Raw genomic sequence first — 19,153 nt, 5'->3', positions numbered from 1 at the left:
CTGCCGGACACTGGCGCCACCGGGCCCTCTGACCACCACCAGTAGGCAACGGGTAAAGTGTCTTGCCCAAGGACACAACGACCGAGACCGGCAACCTTCCGATTACAAGGCGAACACCAAACTCTTGAGCCAAGATCGCCCCACATTAGTGATTAGTTCATTACCAGGCCTCTGGATAACTTCAGGACATGTTGAGGAGCTAATTTAACCATTTAAATCAGCCGTGTTGGTTCAAGGACACATCTAAAACCTGCAGGGACACTGGCCCTCGAGACCTGGAGTTGCCCACCCCTGCTCTAAAACCAACTCTCTGCTTGTCCTCCTTAACTACGTCCATCATATCAGAAAGTCTTAGTCCCTACATTCAAAATCCCTACTCTCAGCTCCACAATCCTTCTTTCTCGCCACCTCCGAACATGCCTTCCCCTTCTTCTCCTCCTCGTCCGTCTGCAGCCAACAGTAGTACTAGCACAATGCTGGTCAACAATCACCCCAAATCTTCTCTTGCCTTCAAGCCAGGCCTTTACAGCCACTTCAATATGTTAACCTCAAAACATTTTGCCACAGTTTTAGAAGTACGTTTGGGATTATGTTTATTGGGAAAACCCATTTTTGATTTTTTTTTTTTTTTTAAATCCTGTAGCCAAAACATATCACTGACTTGATGCTGCGTCCACTCTGCTTTACGGTTAAGGTAGTGTCTGTTTGTTTTAAATAAACACCTGAAGGAAGCATCTTAAGCCTTGCAGAGGAATAGATTTGCACAGATCTGGAAAAATCTTTCTACAAGTTTCTACATGCTATTATTAGAACAACAATCAAGTCCTCCACTAATGTGAACAACCACATGGTTGCGTTGGACTGGAAACTGAAATGGGCCTTTAAGTTTGTGGGACGGGGGATTCATGACTTCAGTAAATGTCAAATGTCAGCATATTATTAAAGCAAAAAATTACAATAGTTTTCAGTGTATTTCAGTGATATTTGATTTCTCCCGACTTTATACTGTAATGCTCTAAGCTGATAGTATACAAAAACAGACAGATATTTTGCCAGATTTAACTGGAATTGGCAACAGCTTTATGCAGCATATGTCATTCTGTGTAAACTCAATGTGCTTAACACAAAAGACAAAAATACCTATGTAGTTTTACAACGCATTAAGGCAGTGACAGCAAAATATAACATTTTTTTAAAAAGATGTTGAGTCTATTTTTAGTCACAGATGTAACTGATCTCCGGTTAGCAGGCAGCTTATTCCAAAAACAGCACCACCGTGATTGTCACAGATAATAAAAAGCATAGATATGACGAGAAGAAGACCTTATTTGCTATAAGTATCATAAAATTCGTCCATGTTGCACATAATGTTCTCTAAAGATTAACACGTTATATATACAGAATATAATTTTGCATTATTGTGTTCCAATGCTTCTTTAAGTCCCGCTATGAAGCCGTTTTCTCGGGAAAGATCACCTTTTCCCCTCCCCGTACCCATGATATCGATTATTCTGAACTCTAAAGTTAAACTTAGCGCACTTCTATTCACTCTATACCCTCCTATTGGCTAGCGAGCTCGTCGATGTCTAACCAGCCAATCACAGGCAAGTAAGTCGAAGCATGGCACCAGCAGCACTCTGCTTTCGTTTAGCCGTCCTGAGAAGCTAGAGAAGTAAAAGCTAACACGTGGAAATATTAATTTGGGATATTTTGCTATTTATGCAGGGTAGTGTAGTGCCTTTTTGAACTGTGCCTTGACAGCGAAGACCCCGAATCATTAGCTGAGAAAAACATTTATCGTTCAGCTGAGCTAGTTAGCTCGTTTATGAGCTTCGTTATGGCGGACAACGGAGACGATGATAATCAGTACAGAATTAAAGAGGGTGACTACGTTGTGTTGAAACGAGGGGAAATCTTCAAAGCTGTGCAGATTCAGCCGAGGAAGTAAGTTGACAGCTTTAAAGGAAAATAGAAGCATTTTAACCACCTTAAATACTTCACTGAATTTGTGCTGATCATAATATTTTTACGAGAAGCACAGACTGAGGATTAGCTCACATAAGATGCTTTTGTGTTCATTTGTTATTTTCAGATCAAAGCATGTGTGCAGTGAGATGTATTATGCAGATTATACTAACAAACTGCTCTTTCTGTCTCTCTTAGAAAGGTGATTTTTGAGAAGCAGTGGATCTTCCTCGATAATGCAGTGGGACAGCTGTACAGCACCACATTTGAAATTTTGTCTGGAGGAAATCTAAAGCCACATGAGCTCAAGGACACTGCAAGCCCCCTTGGTGTGTAACCTGCTGTTAAATCTTAAGTCTTTTTCATATTTTCAGATATACAACTGACTCTTTTATGCTACCAGTTGCATTTGGACTTGTGACGACCACCTTCTATACCCAAATAAATATGTCATAGACTTTCTACCGCCTATAACCTTTTACTTACAGTAGTGTCTTTGTGTGCTTGTTTGTGCCTCCCAGATGCAGTGGAGGCAGGTACAGACAACAGAAACATTGTTGACGATGGCAAATCACAGAAGCTGACCAGGGATGACATTGAGGCTCTTAAAGAGAAAGGTCTGAAGGGTCAGGTACATGTGAAACTTTACAATTTCACATTTAAATGTGTCAGAGTACTGCCTATAGTTGTTATCTTACAGAGTGATGGTAAAAAAATACTTTTTTTTTTCATTGCAAATTGGATGGAAAACCAATGTTGACCAGTATCTCTAATTGATGACTTTAATTGAATATATGAAAAATACAGAAGGTAACTCGGTTAATACTGATAATAGTACTTTTGCACCAACAAGGGGATGCCTTAAGAGCTAGGCAGACCTGAAAAACTATCTAAAGCCAATGAACATTATGTGAAAGTCATGTCATAAAGAAATGGGAACAAATCCTGTAAAGTCATGACACGGGACCTGAGAGATTCATTTGGCCATTCAGCTGATCCTTTCACTGTTTACTGAAGCCTCATCAGAAATGATCTCAGTGGAACAGCAGCTATTTTTACAGAAGGAAATACTTCCTTAACGAAATCTCACAAGTCCACTTCTAATTTGTGAATGCCAAATTACAGAAGAACTGCACTGAGAATCCATGGCGATAAGTCTCATGGAACGATGAATCCTGATATTCCTAAATAAGAACAGAATAGATCAGGTGAGTGGTACAGCACGGAGTGTTTATGGCCATCTGTAAAACACAGTGGAGGCTCTGTCATGGTTTGGGACTGCATTTCAGCCAGTAGTGTTGAGGATCTTGGCAAAACTGATGGAATTAGGAACACAGAAAATTACTATCAGATATTGATCCACCATCTATTACCACCTGCAAAACATCTGATTTGCAGCAGCTTCATTTTGATAAGGATCCCAAACATAGTGCCAGTGAAGTAACCTGGATAGAAATGCAAAGAATGGAAGACTATCAGTCATGGCCTGCACCTCAACTTTGTTGGTGTGGGATCATCATGACAGACAAGGGGACAAAGGGCAGTCAAGGTCCAAAGAAAAGCTTTGAATGTCCTTCAAGAAGCCTGGAGAACTGTTCCTGAAGACTACTTAAAGACATTGCAAGAAAGCTGCCTAAGAGAGTTGAGGCTGGTCATTAGAATTGTCGATTTCTGATTTATATATATATATATATATAGTATTTTCATGTATGCTTGAAGATTTTTCAATAAAGTGCTGCACCTTTTCCCCCATTTTCCTAGCACAATGTAAAGAAATAGGGGGTGGCATAAGACTTTAGCACAGTACACATCTAAATGAGTTACTGCTTTAGAGACTTGTGTAAACAAGCAGTTAAACATATGACATATTTATTTAAAATAGATTTTAGTGGTTGCACATCTTAAATGGGAACCAACAGGCTTGGCGTTGAGTCCCGCATACATGATAGCAAAGTTGTAGGAAAATAAAGAGACAGAACACATTGTGTTTTTGTCTTTTCGTGGGAACATTGTGTTTTTAGGATTTAATTAAATTGCTGTATTCCAACATAAAGTGAGACAAGCGACTGTATGTGTGTTTGGTCATCACAGGACATCATTAAGAAGCTCGTAGATAACCACGCCACTTTCGGAGATAAGACTGAGTATTCCCAGGTTAAATACATCAAGAAGAAGAAGAAAAAGTGAGTCACTTATGATGATACAGCCACAGCCTGTTCTGGACTGTTATTTAACGAGCTGTGTTTTAATTAGTGTTATCGGTTGTTCCCGTCTTTTGCAGGTATGAAAATACGGTGATGATTCTAAAACCGTCCTGTCGCATCCTGGCTATGATGTACCACAGCCGCGAACCAGGGAAGATCTGGTGAGTCAGCACATGAATTATGAGTAAGTGTGTTTTCTTTAAATAGCTGTAAGATGTCTACATGAAACAAATATTTCCATGTGCCGCAGCCACCTGCGGTATGACACACTTGCCCAGATGCTAACTCTGGCGAACATCCACGCTGGCAGTAAGGTGTTGGTGTTTGAGACTTGTGCTGGGCTTGTACTGGGATCCATCATGGAAAGAATGGGAGGCAAGTTTCTTCTTCTCTGTGCAGTTATTAAGGTTTTTTTCTTGTTTGTTTTGTTCTTCTTGCACACATCTTTTCCTTGATCTTTTGAATAAATACTCTTTGCTTCCTCCTCATCCAGGCTACGGATCAGTGATCCAAATGTACCCAGGGGGTGGGCCAGTGCGGGCGGGAGTGGAGAATTTTGGCTTTCCTGCGCATTTTCACGACACGCTGCATGAGTTTCCCATCTGCCACGTCAACGCTCTCTTGGCAGGAACTCTGGACACCAGTGCCAAAGACCCCACTGCTGGTAAAACTCGCCTTTTTTTTTTTTTTTTTAACAGTCTTTTCAAGATAGTTACACCCCTTTAGTTTCAGATGTAGAAGTATAGCTTCTCTCTTCCGTTTGATCTTCATTTGTTCACGTGAGCATACAGAAAACGTTTAATTCAGTAGTTCAGAAAGTAAAACAATAACCTAAATCTAACTTGACCCGTAAAGTATGATTCAAGAGACTGAATCATACTTTATGGTGTTCAATGTTACGCTGACAAAGATTTATCATTTCAGAGAATACTCATGAAAAGCAGTTGAACTTGGCTGCAGAGAAGAAGCAAAACCAGCCTGAGGCAGAAGAGCAAGGCACTCCAGAGGAGGAGAGCATGGTGACCAACACTGGTGATGATGCTGGTCAGAACGTGGAGAAAACGGAGAAGGATAAACTCAAAGAAGCCAAGGTGTGTCCAGCGTTCATGCATTTTCCTTTTTCCCCCTCAATCCTCTTAGTTTTGTTGTCATCAGGAACAGGAGCTAGCCTGCTAGTCTCACTTCATAAAAGGAAGCAAACACAGATGCACCATTTAGAGTAAATACTCCCAATTCTTTATGCTGCTATGAAGTTGCTACTCTGACTTCATAGAAGTTGCACAGACAGTCAAATGTGGCTTCCATGTTTTCATGGCAAAGAAGATATGTATGGGTGTGCAGATTTAGCAGTAGTTATCATTAAGCTAGTGAGGTACTCGACATCTAAAGATGATTCATGTCCTAAAAAACAAAAATATACCAGCCTCCTGTCACTTTGGACTCAAAAAAGGAACATGAGTAAATAAGTGCCGGTAAGGTTTTTGAAGGTTGGTGAAGTTAAGTTAGATGACAGTTAGAGTTTCCATCCACAGCACAATATTATGGCACTGCATGCTTGGTTGCGTAAGTTGCATAATAAAAATTCTGTTGGCTGGACAGTATTCCTCTTTGGTGCAGTTAATCAGTACAGATGTGGACACTGTAATCATGCTCGTGTGCAGACTAAAGCAATCATACGGAGACCCTTTGGAGGAGGTGGTCTCAGTTCCAAACTAATTCCAGAGCAGTTTCTTTATGGTGACAACGTGATCCGACCCAACTCGCAAGGGCACACTGCAAGATTGAGTCGTTTCTGTAGCCATGTATGGATTGCATTCTCGGCTGTACTATTAATACATAACATAGATGTGTATTAATACATAAAAGTATGAGGGATGAATTTTCCATGTTATTGTCTCGTTCTCATGTGGTTTGTGGTGGCACCTTTGGTTCACTTGGAGGATTAGCTGAGTGAAAAGAAACTAAAACACACAAAAAAACTACATGTTTAAATACTCATCTACTAATTCAGACCATAACCAAAAAACAATGGATGTAAAAACACATGAAGTCTTAAAACTATTTAAAAAAACAAACGAACAAGGATGACAGTAGCATTTGTTGACAGGGCCAAAGTTAAAAGGCAGCATAAATAGTATTATTGGACGGGTAATATATCATCACTAAACAACTGGATACAGTCATCAATGATGCTGACACATCATTGATGACTCTCAACAGTACACATACTATCATATGGTTTCCTGACCTCAGGGTTTGTTTGTTTTCTACAGGCTCAGGTGAAAAAGCTGAGACTAGAGGAGAAGCAGAGGAAGCTGGCAGCTACCGCCGCCCTGCTGAAAGGAAGGAATGCCGACGGGTTGGTGTCTGATTTTATTCCTACATCGACATTTCTGTCTCTCATCCCGCTCTTTCTAACATCCACCTCTCTCCGCTCCGGCTCTGCCTTTTTAAAAATTACTCCATATTCAACCAGGTCATTTAAAAAAAAAGAAAAGAAAAAAAAAAAGAAGCAATTACAGTAGATCACAGGGATGAGAAATTTATGAATGATTATAGTGTCATTAACTATCTCCATAAAAGTCATTAGAAATTATTTGTTTCTTCTGAGCACACACATATTGACTATTGTACATTGCCCTTTACGGGGTAAGTAAATTGATTGCTCAGCAGCTTCCTCTCATATAAAGTGAAGAACGCCTTATAGTTGTTTTGTGACTGATGGATAAATTGTTATCAAGGTGACATCTGAGACTGGAATACAAGTGTTGAGCTTGTTTCCCTATTGATTCCCCTCTAAATCACTGCTGCTTTATGATAATCACATTGTCCTAAATCACCCTTTTTGACTCGCTGTCTCGTTCAGCTTTCTGAAATATAGTACGAATGTCTACTACAGGAAGGTACTAAATCCTTGAGTCTTGCGTTAATGTCTTGCATGCAGCATTAGTTACTGAATTGCTGTATTGCCTACCTACGCATTTCCTGTACAGCTGACAGTGTATTTCATACTAGGCTTGTTTGCCTAATCATCTCTCTCTTCTTCACCTGCAGGCTGGTTATATCGAGCCGGTTTCACCCCTGTCCCGTCCTTTTGGGCCTGCTCAAATTCCTCTCACCCTCCAGGCCTTTTGTAGTTTATTCCCAGTATATAGAGGTAAGATCTTCCATGTCCCGTACGGAACAAAGCTAATAAGTGAGATCTCTCATTAGTTGCCACTGTAGTCAGGCTTGTATTGGTTAGACATCCAATGGGGGGGGCTGCCATACCACATGAATGCAATGGGCATTATCACCGCCAAGAGGTTGCTTGAACTTATTAACTTCCTTCATGCCCATGTTGCTAGAAAGAGCAATCTGTCATATTTTCTATGTTGATTTCCGCAGCCTCTCATAGAGTGCTTCAAGAAACTCAAGGAATGTGGCGGCACAGTCAACCTCAGACTCACAGACACCTGGCTGAGACATTACCAGGTAAATATTTGGACTCTGCACTGTGTGTGCTTTCTGTTTTTTTGCATTTGAAGCTATTCTATAATCAAAGTATAATGAAGGTGGCTCATAGTCAACAAGCAACAGGGAATAATTACTCAAATCAGCACAGCTAACTGCTTTATCACTGTTTAGGTTAACTAGACAATTACCTCTTTTCCATTAGCATCGGCTCTGCTCAACTCGACTCAACTGCTACTTTTTTTTGTTATTATTTTGATTTTTGTGAAGGAATTGCTCTCATGACTAATTAAGTGCTGCCGCTGACTGGATAGTCTGTGGCATACAGAGTTGACATTACACTTTCCCATTGACTCATACCGCTTGGACCCCCAACTGAGCAGGTACTAAAAAAGTAGATGTAACAATAAAAACCGAGTTTAAAGAAGATTTGGGAGTGTGTCTGTGGGAACTGCTGCCCTCTCATCCAGAAGATTTGTGAGCTCAGATATTGATGTTCAACGTGAGGGCCTGACCCATAGTTTTCATACTAGATCACGTTAAAGGTGTTTAGTGAGCTTGAGTTCAGGCTTCTACGCAGGCCATTGAAGTTTTCCACACTAATCTCATCCAGCCGTACCTTTATGGACTTTGCTTTCTGCGCTGGGGCACAATCATGCTGCAACAGAAAAGGGTCGTTCCAGCTTTTCCTTTACTGGAACAAAGAGGGGCAGGCCAATCCAGGAAAACAACCCCATGGCATTATTATTATTCTACCACACTTTACAAATTTAACAAAACAGACAGGCAGGGAGCCCAAACCCACCCATCAGACCACCAGATAGCAAAGTGTGATTTGTCACTGTACAGAACACTGCTCCAGAGTCCAGTGTTGGCACCTTTATACCTCTCCGCTGGTATTGTGCTTGGTGATGTGAAGCTCATTTGCTCGGTTATGGAAATCCATGCCCTGGAGCTCCCAGCACACAGTTTTGTGCTGATGTTTATGTCAGAGGAGGTTTGGAACTCCAGGCTTTTTTAACACTGTCTGCCTAAGCAGTCTGTAATGTTACATGGACTTCCACTTTGTGGCTGAATTGCTTTGGTTTGTAAATATTTTCACACTTACAGCCGAACAAGAAATAAATTTCCCAAACTTTTTGCTGCGATAACATCCTGTTACAGTGTCGTGCTCAAATTGATGATAGCAGCGATGTATAAACGTTGAGACCTTTTGAAACACTGTGTAGATGGACCCGATCTTTCACAAATGTCTGTAAATGCAGACTGCATGGCTAGGTGCTTGATTTTTATACACATGTGGACATGGGACACCTTTATTCAAAGATGAAGAGGTGTGGCCCAATATATTTGCCCAAATTAATAATTGTGGATTATTATCTTTCGATTCATTGGTTGTTGTCCCACCAGGATCTATTGCTTAACCATAAGTATTCACAATGTGTAATGACACAATCCAGAAAAGAATCTAATTCTCCGCTTAGAAACTGCAAGCATTGAATTAATTAGAACACGGGGATGTTGCTGATTATCCCTGTTGAAGCTTCTTTTATTTCTAAACACTTTACTTTGGACTAACTTATAAAATCCTTCTACATTTGGGAGCATCACTACATTACATTAATTGCCACTGCTCTTGATAAATTATTAGACTCCCTACTTTTGTTTTTCTTTATTTTGCATTCCTTTTCATTCCTATTGCTTCTTACAGAATTGGATACTAAGCAGCAGCAACTAGATAAATGCATGTTTGCAGACTCTCAGGACCAAAGTGTTATTCACCCTCTAACCATTCTTGCAGAGTTAATGTCTCCTGACTGAGACTCTGTTTGGTCCCTAGGTGTTGCCTGACAGGACACATCCTCTGCTACTAATGAGCGGGGGCGGGGGCTACCTCCTCTCAGGGACGACCGTTGCCACGGACCACTCGAAACCTGCAGGCTCTAAGCAAGCTGAAGAACCAGCGCCAAAGAGACAGAAACTGGAAGACACGGAGGGATAAACAAATACAGAAGCATCAAATCTTTTTAAGGGCACATTCCCAGAGGCCTGTAGGGATTTTTTTTCCTCCTGTGCTGTTGAACTGATTTGACACCATCAGTAGTAAGGGGAGACCGAGTGTCTGGTTTGTATTCATCAGAACACTTTTTCCTGCCGGGTGTGCTCACATCAGTGGAGATGAGGAGTAAATTGTTAGCCAGTTTATAGTTTGTGTGTCGAGAGTAACAGCTTTGGTTGTTTTTGTCCTGAGACAAGTAAAAGTTTGTTTTTTTTTATGCTTTCCAGATTCTACGTTATAACTTGCTTTTATTTTATTTTGTTATTCTTGCAGAAATTGCCATTTGTTTTATGAAACAGTTGCTGATGCAGCTTTACTGCGGGCTACATTTCTACCTGCACATTAAAAAGCAGTACTAAAAGAACCAAATGTGTGACCACGTTTTTTCTTCAATAAATAAAGGAGAGATGTTAGTTTGGTCCCAGAATAACTGTTTATTGAGTGCAGTCAGAACAAACTCTGCAGAACACATTTAAGTAATTATGATCTCATATATGTATATATTGTTTTTACATTTCTCTGAATATAAACATACAAGCCATTCCCATGCTGTTTGATTTGATAACATCAAAATATCACAAAAACGAAAACTCAGCTAAAATGCTTTGGCAAGGCTCCAGGGTTGTTGTGTTTTTTCTTCATTTTAACACTGCAAGCACACTAAACTGGGAGACATACAGTAAAATTGCAACTTTTTTTTTTTGTTTTTCAGTTATGCAGTGTTTTCATGCAACTTGGCTGCAATTTTCTGCAACTCCATATCCATCGCTGCCAGGTTCTGTAGCTCTTTCTCCTGAAAAACACAGATTAACACATTACCAACATTTCCTGCTGGAACAGCATCACATTTGGAATAGAAATCAGGACTGAATGATCATACATTTCCTTCTATTTCCCCCGCCACCCTGTGCCTGCTTCAAATAAAATATTGTAATTGGTCATTTAGGTTAACTAGTCCCTCGTCATGCTTGTAGTTGCATTGCTGAAGAACTAATAAATCATTATGCCATCGCCTCCCTAATTTGTTTTTCTGCTTCAAAGACAGGGAGGTCTCTGTAGGCTCTAGTTCTTTTTTTTTTAATGGGTATATTATAACTTTGTTTGCTCTGAGAAGCTGCAGTCATGTGGTTCTTACTGTGATTACTGCAGCACTCATAAAACGCTGGTGCAGGGAGAGCAAAAAAAAAAGAAAGAAGCGCTGTGAGGAAGTCAGCACGCAGATTCAAAGCAAGCCAGACGAGTCGCTGCTCATGAATGCACTGGTTAGATTCTCCTTTATGTTTTGAGGACATGCTCACAAGGGGCGGCTCTTGATGTGCATTTGCACAGATGCGTTGAGCTTTTTGAAGGATAAATCCCAGGATCACGGTGCAGGCTAGAGATGTCCCTAATGAGACGAGCTGCTTTTTCTCCTCGTGAAGCGGTGCGGTGGAGGTGTGTGATGCGCTCCGTGGTTTTACTAGGTCAGCTAAATGTGGTGCAAATAGTTTACAGAAACAGCTGCAGAGTGCAGTGTGGTTTTTTTTATCAGTTTGCGTTTTTTGGATGAACTGACTTTTTGTAATATTAAATTACCTGTTTGTTGTCTGAACCCTTCTGATCATCAGTATAAGTGACAGACGTGATTCCAAGACTAATTTTCAGTCTTCATCAGTGGCATAAAACACTTTTTTTTTGCACTTGTGAATGCAGCCTTTTATAGTTGTTGTCGTTTTTTTTTTTTGTACCTCCTGTGGTGTAAGTGCTCTCTGCTGTGAGCTCCTCATTGCCTCCTCTTGAGGAGAGTGGTTAGCCAGCTGGTTTATCTTATAGCTCAGCAAATTGGTCAGTTCATCCATCTGAACAGACAAAAAGGGGAAAAAAACACATTATGTGTCTACAAAAATATACAGTGACTTCAGACTGGGTGAAGTAACATTCTGTTGAAAAATGTCAAAACTAAGCGCTCTTTGATGTAGCACACAGAGCAGTCATATGCATTTGATTATCTTCAGTCAAACGCTGTATTGTCACAACCTCATGCTTACCTTGTTTGAGGTTGCAGTGTGTTCTTCTGAATCCCTTTTAAACCAGGCTGGGTGGTAGAAGCCTCGGTAAATCCAGGGATTGCGCTTCTCAGCAAGATATCTGAAAAATGGTTAGATTTTTACCAACTTCTTCTTATTTATTCGTTTTTTATGGCAGCACATGTTTCATTTGTGAGATTTGGCTTTTATTCTCTGTTCTTACAGTAATCTGCAGTATTTTGTGCTCCAGATTGCAGGCAATGAACCTGCGACACTTAACAGTAGAAGTCGTTTGATGTGAAAAAAATATTTGAAGTACCTCAAAGCTGCGTCTCTGTCCTTTGCCGCCTCCGCGTCTTCTTCTGTGAGCTCCTCATCTCGTTTGTGTTTCTTTTGGTGGTACCTGCCGGGTCTCCAGTTTCTCTTCTCTTTTCCAGTATCAAAATCCCAGTATTCTTGGCTGCGTTCTTCATCCGGTTCATCCCTAGCTTCATCTGACAGCTCTTCATCCCGTTTGTGTCTCCTCTGGTGGTACCTGCCGGGCCTCCAGTTCCTCCTCTCTCTTCCAGTGTCAAAATCCCAGTCTTCTTGGCTGCGTTCATCATCCGGTTCGTCCCTAGCTTCATCTGACAGCTCCTCATCTCGTTTGTGTCTCCTCTGGTGGTACCTGCCAGGCCGCCATTCTCTCTTCTCCCTTCCAGTGTCAAAATCCCAGTCTTCCTGACTGCGTTCTTCTTCTGGCTCCTCTTTGGCTTCTTCTGACAGCTCTTCATCTCGTTTGTGTCTCCTCTGGTGGTACCTGCCAGGTCTCCAGTTCCTCTTATCTCTTCCGGCATCAAAATCCCAGTACTCCTGGCTACGTTCTCCATCTTCCTCGCCCTCTGATGGCTCATTGCTGCGTTTGTGGGGTGTTTTCTTGTGATGATAGCGATGTGTAGGTTTCCAAATGCGTTTGTATCTCTCCTCCTCATTCTCATCCCCGTGCCTTTTGTCTGCTTCCCAGCGCTCTTGGCTACGGTCCTCATCTACCTCGTTTTCTCCTAGAGGTTCCTCATCTCGTTTGTGTTTTCTTTGGTGGTATCTTCCAGGCCTCCAGTTCCTCTTCTCTCTGTCTTCATCTTCCTCTTCCTCATCGTCTGACCTCTTTTCATCTACTCCCCAACTCTCTTGGCTGCGCTCGCCATCCTCTTCTTCCTCTCCTCGTTTGTGCCTTCTTTGGTGGAATCTTCCAGGCCTCCAGCTGCTCCTCTTCTCCCGTTCTTCTTCCACATCGTTCTCTTGTCTCTTGTCCTTCTCATCACCCAGACTCCAGGATTCTTGGCTGCGCTCATCTTCTGGGTTTTCTCTTTTTTCTTCCACAGACTTCAGGAGTTCCTCGATGTCTTTCACATCTGCTGCCTTTGCCACTGGCTCTGCGTGAACTTTGACTATCTCTTCATGAGTTACTGAGCCATCCCCACTCTTCTTGTCCAACGGGGCATGTATAATACCTGTGACAGAGCAAAAGAAATATTATAAACAATCCACAAAGAGCTACACAGGTGCAAGTTATGATGGATTTGTAGAGGAATTTTAACCTTTAGATCAAAAGAATAATGATCTGAGGAAATCAGCACTACTTTTTTTTAGAGAAGTCATGTGAAAACTATGATCATTTTTAATGTAATGCTGCCTGATTTTATACCTGCTCAAAGCTTTGAGCTTCTCACTTGCGCTCTGAGTGCTGTTTTACCCGTCTGAAGGTTAAAAAAATAAATAATAATAACAATCCTGGAATTATCCAACCGATCATTTGTGCCACAGACCTGCTTGGATGATGTCTTTGCATTGCTGATCGACCTGAGAGTCCGGTTTGGAGAGAGCTTTGGACAGAACTTCAACCAAACATCGTGTTACCTGGAAAAATCAAATGAGCTAAATAACAATATAGATCTTTGCACAGAAAATGCTTTGATTAAAAAGCAACGAATCGAAAAACATACCACATCCTCTCTCTGCTCTTCTTTACCAACTGGAAGCGCAAGATTTCCTGCATTGGAATAATTAAAAAAAATGTATCTGTGTTAAACATATAGGTTGATAAGCGAATAGTTTGCTTGTAGCGAATCTGAGGAATCGATGGCGTCTCTGTCCATGGTCCTGAAGAAACTTATTGCACAGCACTCAACAAAAAAGGGGTGAAAAAACAGAATAAAAAGAAAGGCATAACTCTTTCACCTACCTGTCAACAGAGCCGTAACCGCCAGCACGACTGGAACAAGTCTCATCGCGACGAGCTGACGGGTAAATCCGGGAAAACGTGACAAAGCTGGAGCTCTCGTCCCTCCGCGGCGGCAGGAGAGAGCTGCGCTGACTGTGCGCCTGCTGCTCTGAGTGTTGCAGCAGAGGAGAGCCTTAAATAAAGAGAGGAGTGGGCTGGAGGGGCGTGGGAGGAACAACCTTAGGCTCAGTTAATGTCATGACTCATTAGACCTGCAAAGAGAGCGACTTGATGGGAATTTCGACATTTTGTGGGAAGCCAAATTGTAATCCGGTTATTGTCGCGGTGCGTTCAGGTGACACGTTAGGTTAAAGAGGCGCTGGCATTAAGAGTTCATGCGGCGTGTTTGTCTTGCTGGTACGGCGGGTGGACACGACACGACCCCGAAGATGTTATGCAACGTGATACCTTACAAGACTACTTTGAAAGTGTCGTTTTCGATGTTCCCAGAGAAGTTTCTGTTTGCTGCTGGTGCTTGTGTCCTCCTTAGAAAAATAGTTATGTTTATTTCAGGTTATGCCTGGTGGCTAATTCCCTTAAAATATCAGTTGTCTCTGCGGTTTCCGGTTGTAGTTATATAATTCCTCCCTTATATTTGCCCAAACGGCTTGGGTGTGCGCGCTAAAGAAAGTCAGAACTGTACCCAAATTTCCCCAGTGATTCATCCACCTTTGAGCGAGCACCATCCACTTTCCCTTGGGAGCCAGTGGGCTTCAGCACTAGCAGAGGAAAACTAATGGAGATCTGCATCATTAGTTGTTGTGGTTAATCCTGCCTGGTGCGCATATAAGAAGAAATCAAAAGAAAAAAAGACTGTGTAGAGGTGTTTTTATTGTTACTGATATTGTTATTGTTGCCTTTTTTCATTGTGCAGTGATCTTTCTGGTGCAGTGTGGGCCTGATCAGGTGTGTAATCCCGCTGTCATAGAGAAACACGAACATTTACCCACTGCAATGTACAAAGTACAATTGTGGGTGTGTGTAAGTGTAGAGATTTTCTTTCCATTCCCAACTTTGTGGGAAACTAGGCTGTGCATAAACAGTGCCAGGATCTGTGAGTGCTGCTGTCTTTATGACAAACACTGGATTGGAATGAGCTGACACATGCAGCGACAGAGCTCAGACGTAGTAAGCTGGCCTCAGCATGGCTAAGGACATTAAAACTGACAAGTCCTGGCATCTTCTTTTTGGCACTTTGCATCATTTTCACTTCCCTGTACAGCAGTTTGTTCTCTCTTTGTCTACAGTGCAATCAGACGCAGGAAAAAGAAGGGAAAAAACAACAACAAATCAAATTAAAAAGTGAACTGAGAATTTTGACAATATAGAATGCTTAAAACTTAAAGTGGTTCCATCTCGGATGTTTTTAGATAAGTATTTTTTACATACGATGAGAAGCACTGACCTTTAAATGCCACAAAATACATTCAAATTCAATCATGTCTTGGAAAGCATAAGTCCAGAAACTGCAACCGCTGCAAGCAAAATTGGAATATTGCTTACCACAAATCTGAACTCTTGTCTGTGCTTGTCATCCCTACATGACTGGTTATTGACATCTCTATTTGTTACTGCACAGAGCCTCCTTTGGGGTGACTGAATTAATTACTGTTCAGAACATAAAACTGTAATGCCAGATGGTGTATTGCACACACAAGCAATACACACTGATTCTGTGGCGTGAAATATAGGAGGACCATTTTCAAGTGTGTATGCTTTGTGTTCAGTGAACAGCAGTAGGGTAGAAGAGCTCTGCAGTTTCCTCTATTGTCTCCGGGGAGGAAGTTATGTCTGAGGCTCAATATTCCACAGTGAGCCATGCAGTCAGTAGATATCAAAAGCACTGAGCCACTGAATTATACAAGTCCTGTGGCCTGAACAATGTGTGTGTGTGTGTGTGTGTCCGTAAATGTGTGCTCATTCATTCACATGTGCTTCTGTATATGTGATTTTTGTGGCTTTGCCGCTTTTGCTCCAGGCCCGATTAATATTTCAGTGAGCCACGAAGATATACTGTAGGAGCTTACAGGGGATTTCAGAGGAGAAGCCAGAGTGCTCTGCTGGTCTCTCAGAGCACGACTCAGATTGGCTCGTCTGCAGCAACACCACCTCTTTCATCATCTCCATTTACATGAATGAACAAAAGGCAAAGTGGCTCATGATGAACACAATGCAGTGGGCCGCATGAAAGCCTCGACCGCGCTTTGATCTTTGGTGGGGACAAGCTTTGTGTTTGGCTCAAACCTACTGTGTGACTTTGATGATAGTCCAAGAACAATAGGGGAGTCTGTGTACAGTCACTTTTGGTCAAATACACGTGCGTTTGTTAATATTCTATGATCAATGCACCATTGTTTTCTGATATTTTGTTGTGAAGGAGTAGCTTCTTATTAGTATATAGGCACAGTCTGATGTACTAAAGACTAAAGGTTCTCACTAATTAGCACCCATCCATTTTTAACATCTATCACAGCACAATTGACCATAAATAGTTTCTCTTTGTTCCAAAAGGAATATATCTTGTCTGCTGCTGTATGAGGCCCCGAAGCATTTTAGAGGACTCTGGAAATTGTGTGTTTTGTTTTGTTTATTCAGTAATTACAGCATTGTGTGTGTGTGGGTGGGTGGGGATTATTAAGATTGACTGTTGTACTGACAGAAGATGGCGCTAAAAATGTTTTTAAAGCTTTAAGCACTTATTTCTTAAATCCAGCTTCACAGACAGTTTTACATCTACATCCAGGTGTAAATTAGCCTTTATACATGTAGCGTTTAATGTCACCTTTCATGCCTCTCTCAGGGTGAACTGTAAAAACTTTGGTAATGCCTGATGCAAAAAATATGCCACATCCATCAGCAAGAACTGGATTTGTAGTAGGTTCTGGTTCCAAATCTCAGGCAAGCCCCCAAATTATGTTAGAGCACCTAAATCAATTGTTTAAAAGAACTGTAAGCATTTTAAATGCAAGTTAATTTTTTTTTAAAGTCTCACAATACTAAACCTCTCTCCCAAATTCTTATTTATCAAAACACACTGCCAAAACAAACTACCTAAACCAAGAGTGAAAAAAGGCCTTGAATCAACCAGAAAAGTGGGTCATTGTGTTTTCTACCAAGCTAATATTAATCAACCAAACTGGTGAAACAAAAACTAAAAACAGTGTGTTTCTAACTCTAAGCTTAATCAATTAATCATGAAAGAAAACTGTATTCTTCTATATTTTATGGGGGTTGGTGAAAGATGGAGAGCCCCTCCACCTCCTTTGACTTTATATGTGGTATCGCTCAAATGCCATTTCTTCAGTTATAACATTGTTTGTGCTAATTATCCTCATCACAGTTTAGGATTCAGAGCAGGATCCACACTGTGATGGGAAAAAAAGTCTGGACCACTTGTGGCTCCTGGTGTTTCTGTTGCTAGATATTCAACAAACAAGACCAAGCAGACCATTGGGTAAAGACGATAGAAACGAATAAGCTGTAAAGAATGAAAATGAAGCTCCAAATGACCCATGAAGGTGTCATTACAGAACAGCTTGGTTGTTTATGCACTCATCAGGCTGTGCCATATCTCCCTTTATCCAGATCTGTAATGCTATTAGCACCTTCATTGTGGCATCAGGGTGCTTTCTCAATACAGCACTCAATGGGGTCCAAAAGGCTTTTGCAAGGATAAAATGGCCTATAAAGAGGATTTAGCTCTGATTAATTGTTTAATTCAGGATCTAGATTATCCTAATTAGCAGCCATGCAGGTGAAGGCTTAATTTTATAATATAATATGATAATACTTTACTGGATGTACCTCACTTATTGTTCAGCTTCAGCAACATTTTCATAACAGAATTCAGCTCCTTAATTAAATATCAGAGAGATAACCTGAGGCCAACGACAGAGAATGAATGGGGCTGAATGCCCCACTGAACCTGAAGGCACTCTTTCAGTGTTTGTCTGACTGTGAGCTGCAGACTTGTAGAACTGGGTACTGTGACTGAGCTCTTCTGACACCACCCATGAGTCATTTTTTATTAATGCAGATGGTTTTAGGATTTTTTTAAAATTTTATTTTAGTAAAGGTGAAGATTCTAACGAAGTCTTCAAGGAGAAAAGAATACCAAGTGCTACTTAAACGAGAATAAATATGAATAAAGTGAATATGGGATTTTCAGGGTTTTCAAGAATAAAGGTCACTGAGCCTTTACACTACACGGTGAGGACACTGTGTGTTTGCATTATAGCACTGTTATACATCCATATCATCATTTTGACTGCATAACCCACCTCCAGTGAAAACTCATTCATCCAAAATGCTTGTGCGTTTCCTGCTGAATAACATTAAGAGTACTTATTATGGTAGCACAGGACCGGCTCATTTTAATGTGGTTACATAGCTGTTTGCCAAAATGTGCTAATGAAGTATAGTTATTGAGGAGATAGCATCATTGCTACACTCAGCTAAGAGAGCAAAATATCTCAAACTGTACAAGGAAGGCTTAAGCAGACTGTCGAGTTGGTTGCAAGAGCTAATGAAAGTTTTTATGTGGACCCTGCTGCTGACAGCATGGCACTCAAGTCTGGCAGTAAAATAAAAAGAACTCTATTGAGAACTTATGGTGCTGCAATTGTAGCGGGAAAAAAGGCCAATAAACTAACCAAATCAAGCCAAGATCCATGCAAAGTCCAGTTCAACTAATGAGTTTAATATTCAATCCAGTCAGTTTATACTGAAAGAAAAGGATGGCATAAAAGAGTTTGACCTCTCTCTAGTTTTAATTACTGTGCAACAAGGTTGAATATTTGTCCTTGATTCTTGTTTTAATTTTATTTTAAATCATCTAGTGTTGTTTTTCGGCAGTCTCTAATAGAGACATGTACAGTGGGGCAAAAAAGTATTTAGTCAGCCACCGATTGTGCAAGTTCCCCCACTTAAAATGATGACAGAGGTCAGTAATTTGCACCAGAGGTACACTTCAACTGTGAGAGACAGAATGTGAAAAAAAATCCATGAATCCACATGGTAGGATTTGTAAAGAATTTATTCATAAATCAGGGTGGAAAATAAGTATTTGGTCACCTCAAACAAGGAAAATCTCTGGCTCTCACAGACCTGTAACGTCTTCTGTAGGAAGCTTTTCTGTCCCCCACTCGTTACCTGTATGAATGGCACCTGTTTGAACTCATCATCTGTATAAAAGACACCTGTCCAC

The 19,153-nt window shown here is 41.0% G+C and overlaps 2 protein-coding genes across 2 annotated transcripts; one reads left to right on the top strand and one right to left on the bottom strand.

Moving 5' to 3' along the window:
- Positions 1-1,627: 1,627 nt before the first annotated feature.
- trmt6 (tRNA methyltransferase 6 non-catalytic subunit) lies at positions 1,628-10,047 on the top strand. Its single transcript, XM_085382430.1, has 12 exons — positions 1,628-1,944; positions 2,164-2,294; positions 2,487-2,596; positions 4,057-4,148; positions 4,247-4,330; positions 4,420-4,544; positions 4,663-4,833; positions 5,094-5,260; positions 6,443-6,528; positions 7,224-7,326; positions 7,557-7,643; positions 9,463-10,047. Exons 1-12 carry the CDS (start codon positions 1,826-1,828, stop codon positions 9,622-9,624), a joined length of 1,437 nt encoding a protein of 478 aa, XP_085238556.1. The 5' UTR covers positions 1,628-1,825; the 3' UTR covers positions 9,625-10,047.
- Positions 9,882-14,041, bottom strand: chgb (chromogranin B). The gene is made up of 7 exons (XM_085382429.1): positions 13,909-14,041; positions 13,670-13,716; positions 13,493-13,583; positions 12,007-13,177; positions 11,709-11,808; positions 11,409-11,519; positions 9,882-10,474 (listed from the first exon to the last, which is right to left on the bottom strand). Exons 1-7 carry the CDS (start codon positions 13,952-13,954, stop codon positions 10,394-10,396), a joined length of 1,647 nt encoding a protein of 548 aa, XP_085238555.1. The 5' UTR covers positions 13,955-14,041; the 3' UTR covers positions 9,882-10,393.
- Positions 14,042-19,153: the final 5,112 nt, after the last annotated feature.

The sequence above is a fragment of the Rhamphochromis longiceps genome, linkage group LG15 (assembly GCF_057381845.1).
Source record: "Rhamphochromis longiceps isolate RC_006_pf linkage group LG15, R_longiceps_female_GT1.1, whole genome shotgun sequence".
NCBI classification, from domain to species: Eukaryota; Metazoa; Chordata; class Actinopteri; order Cichliformes; family Cichlidae; genus Rhamphochromis; species Rhamphochromis longiceps.
This window is presented reverse-complemented; position numbering and strand designations above follow the sequence as displayed.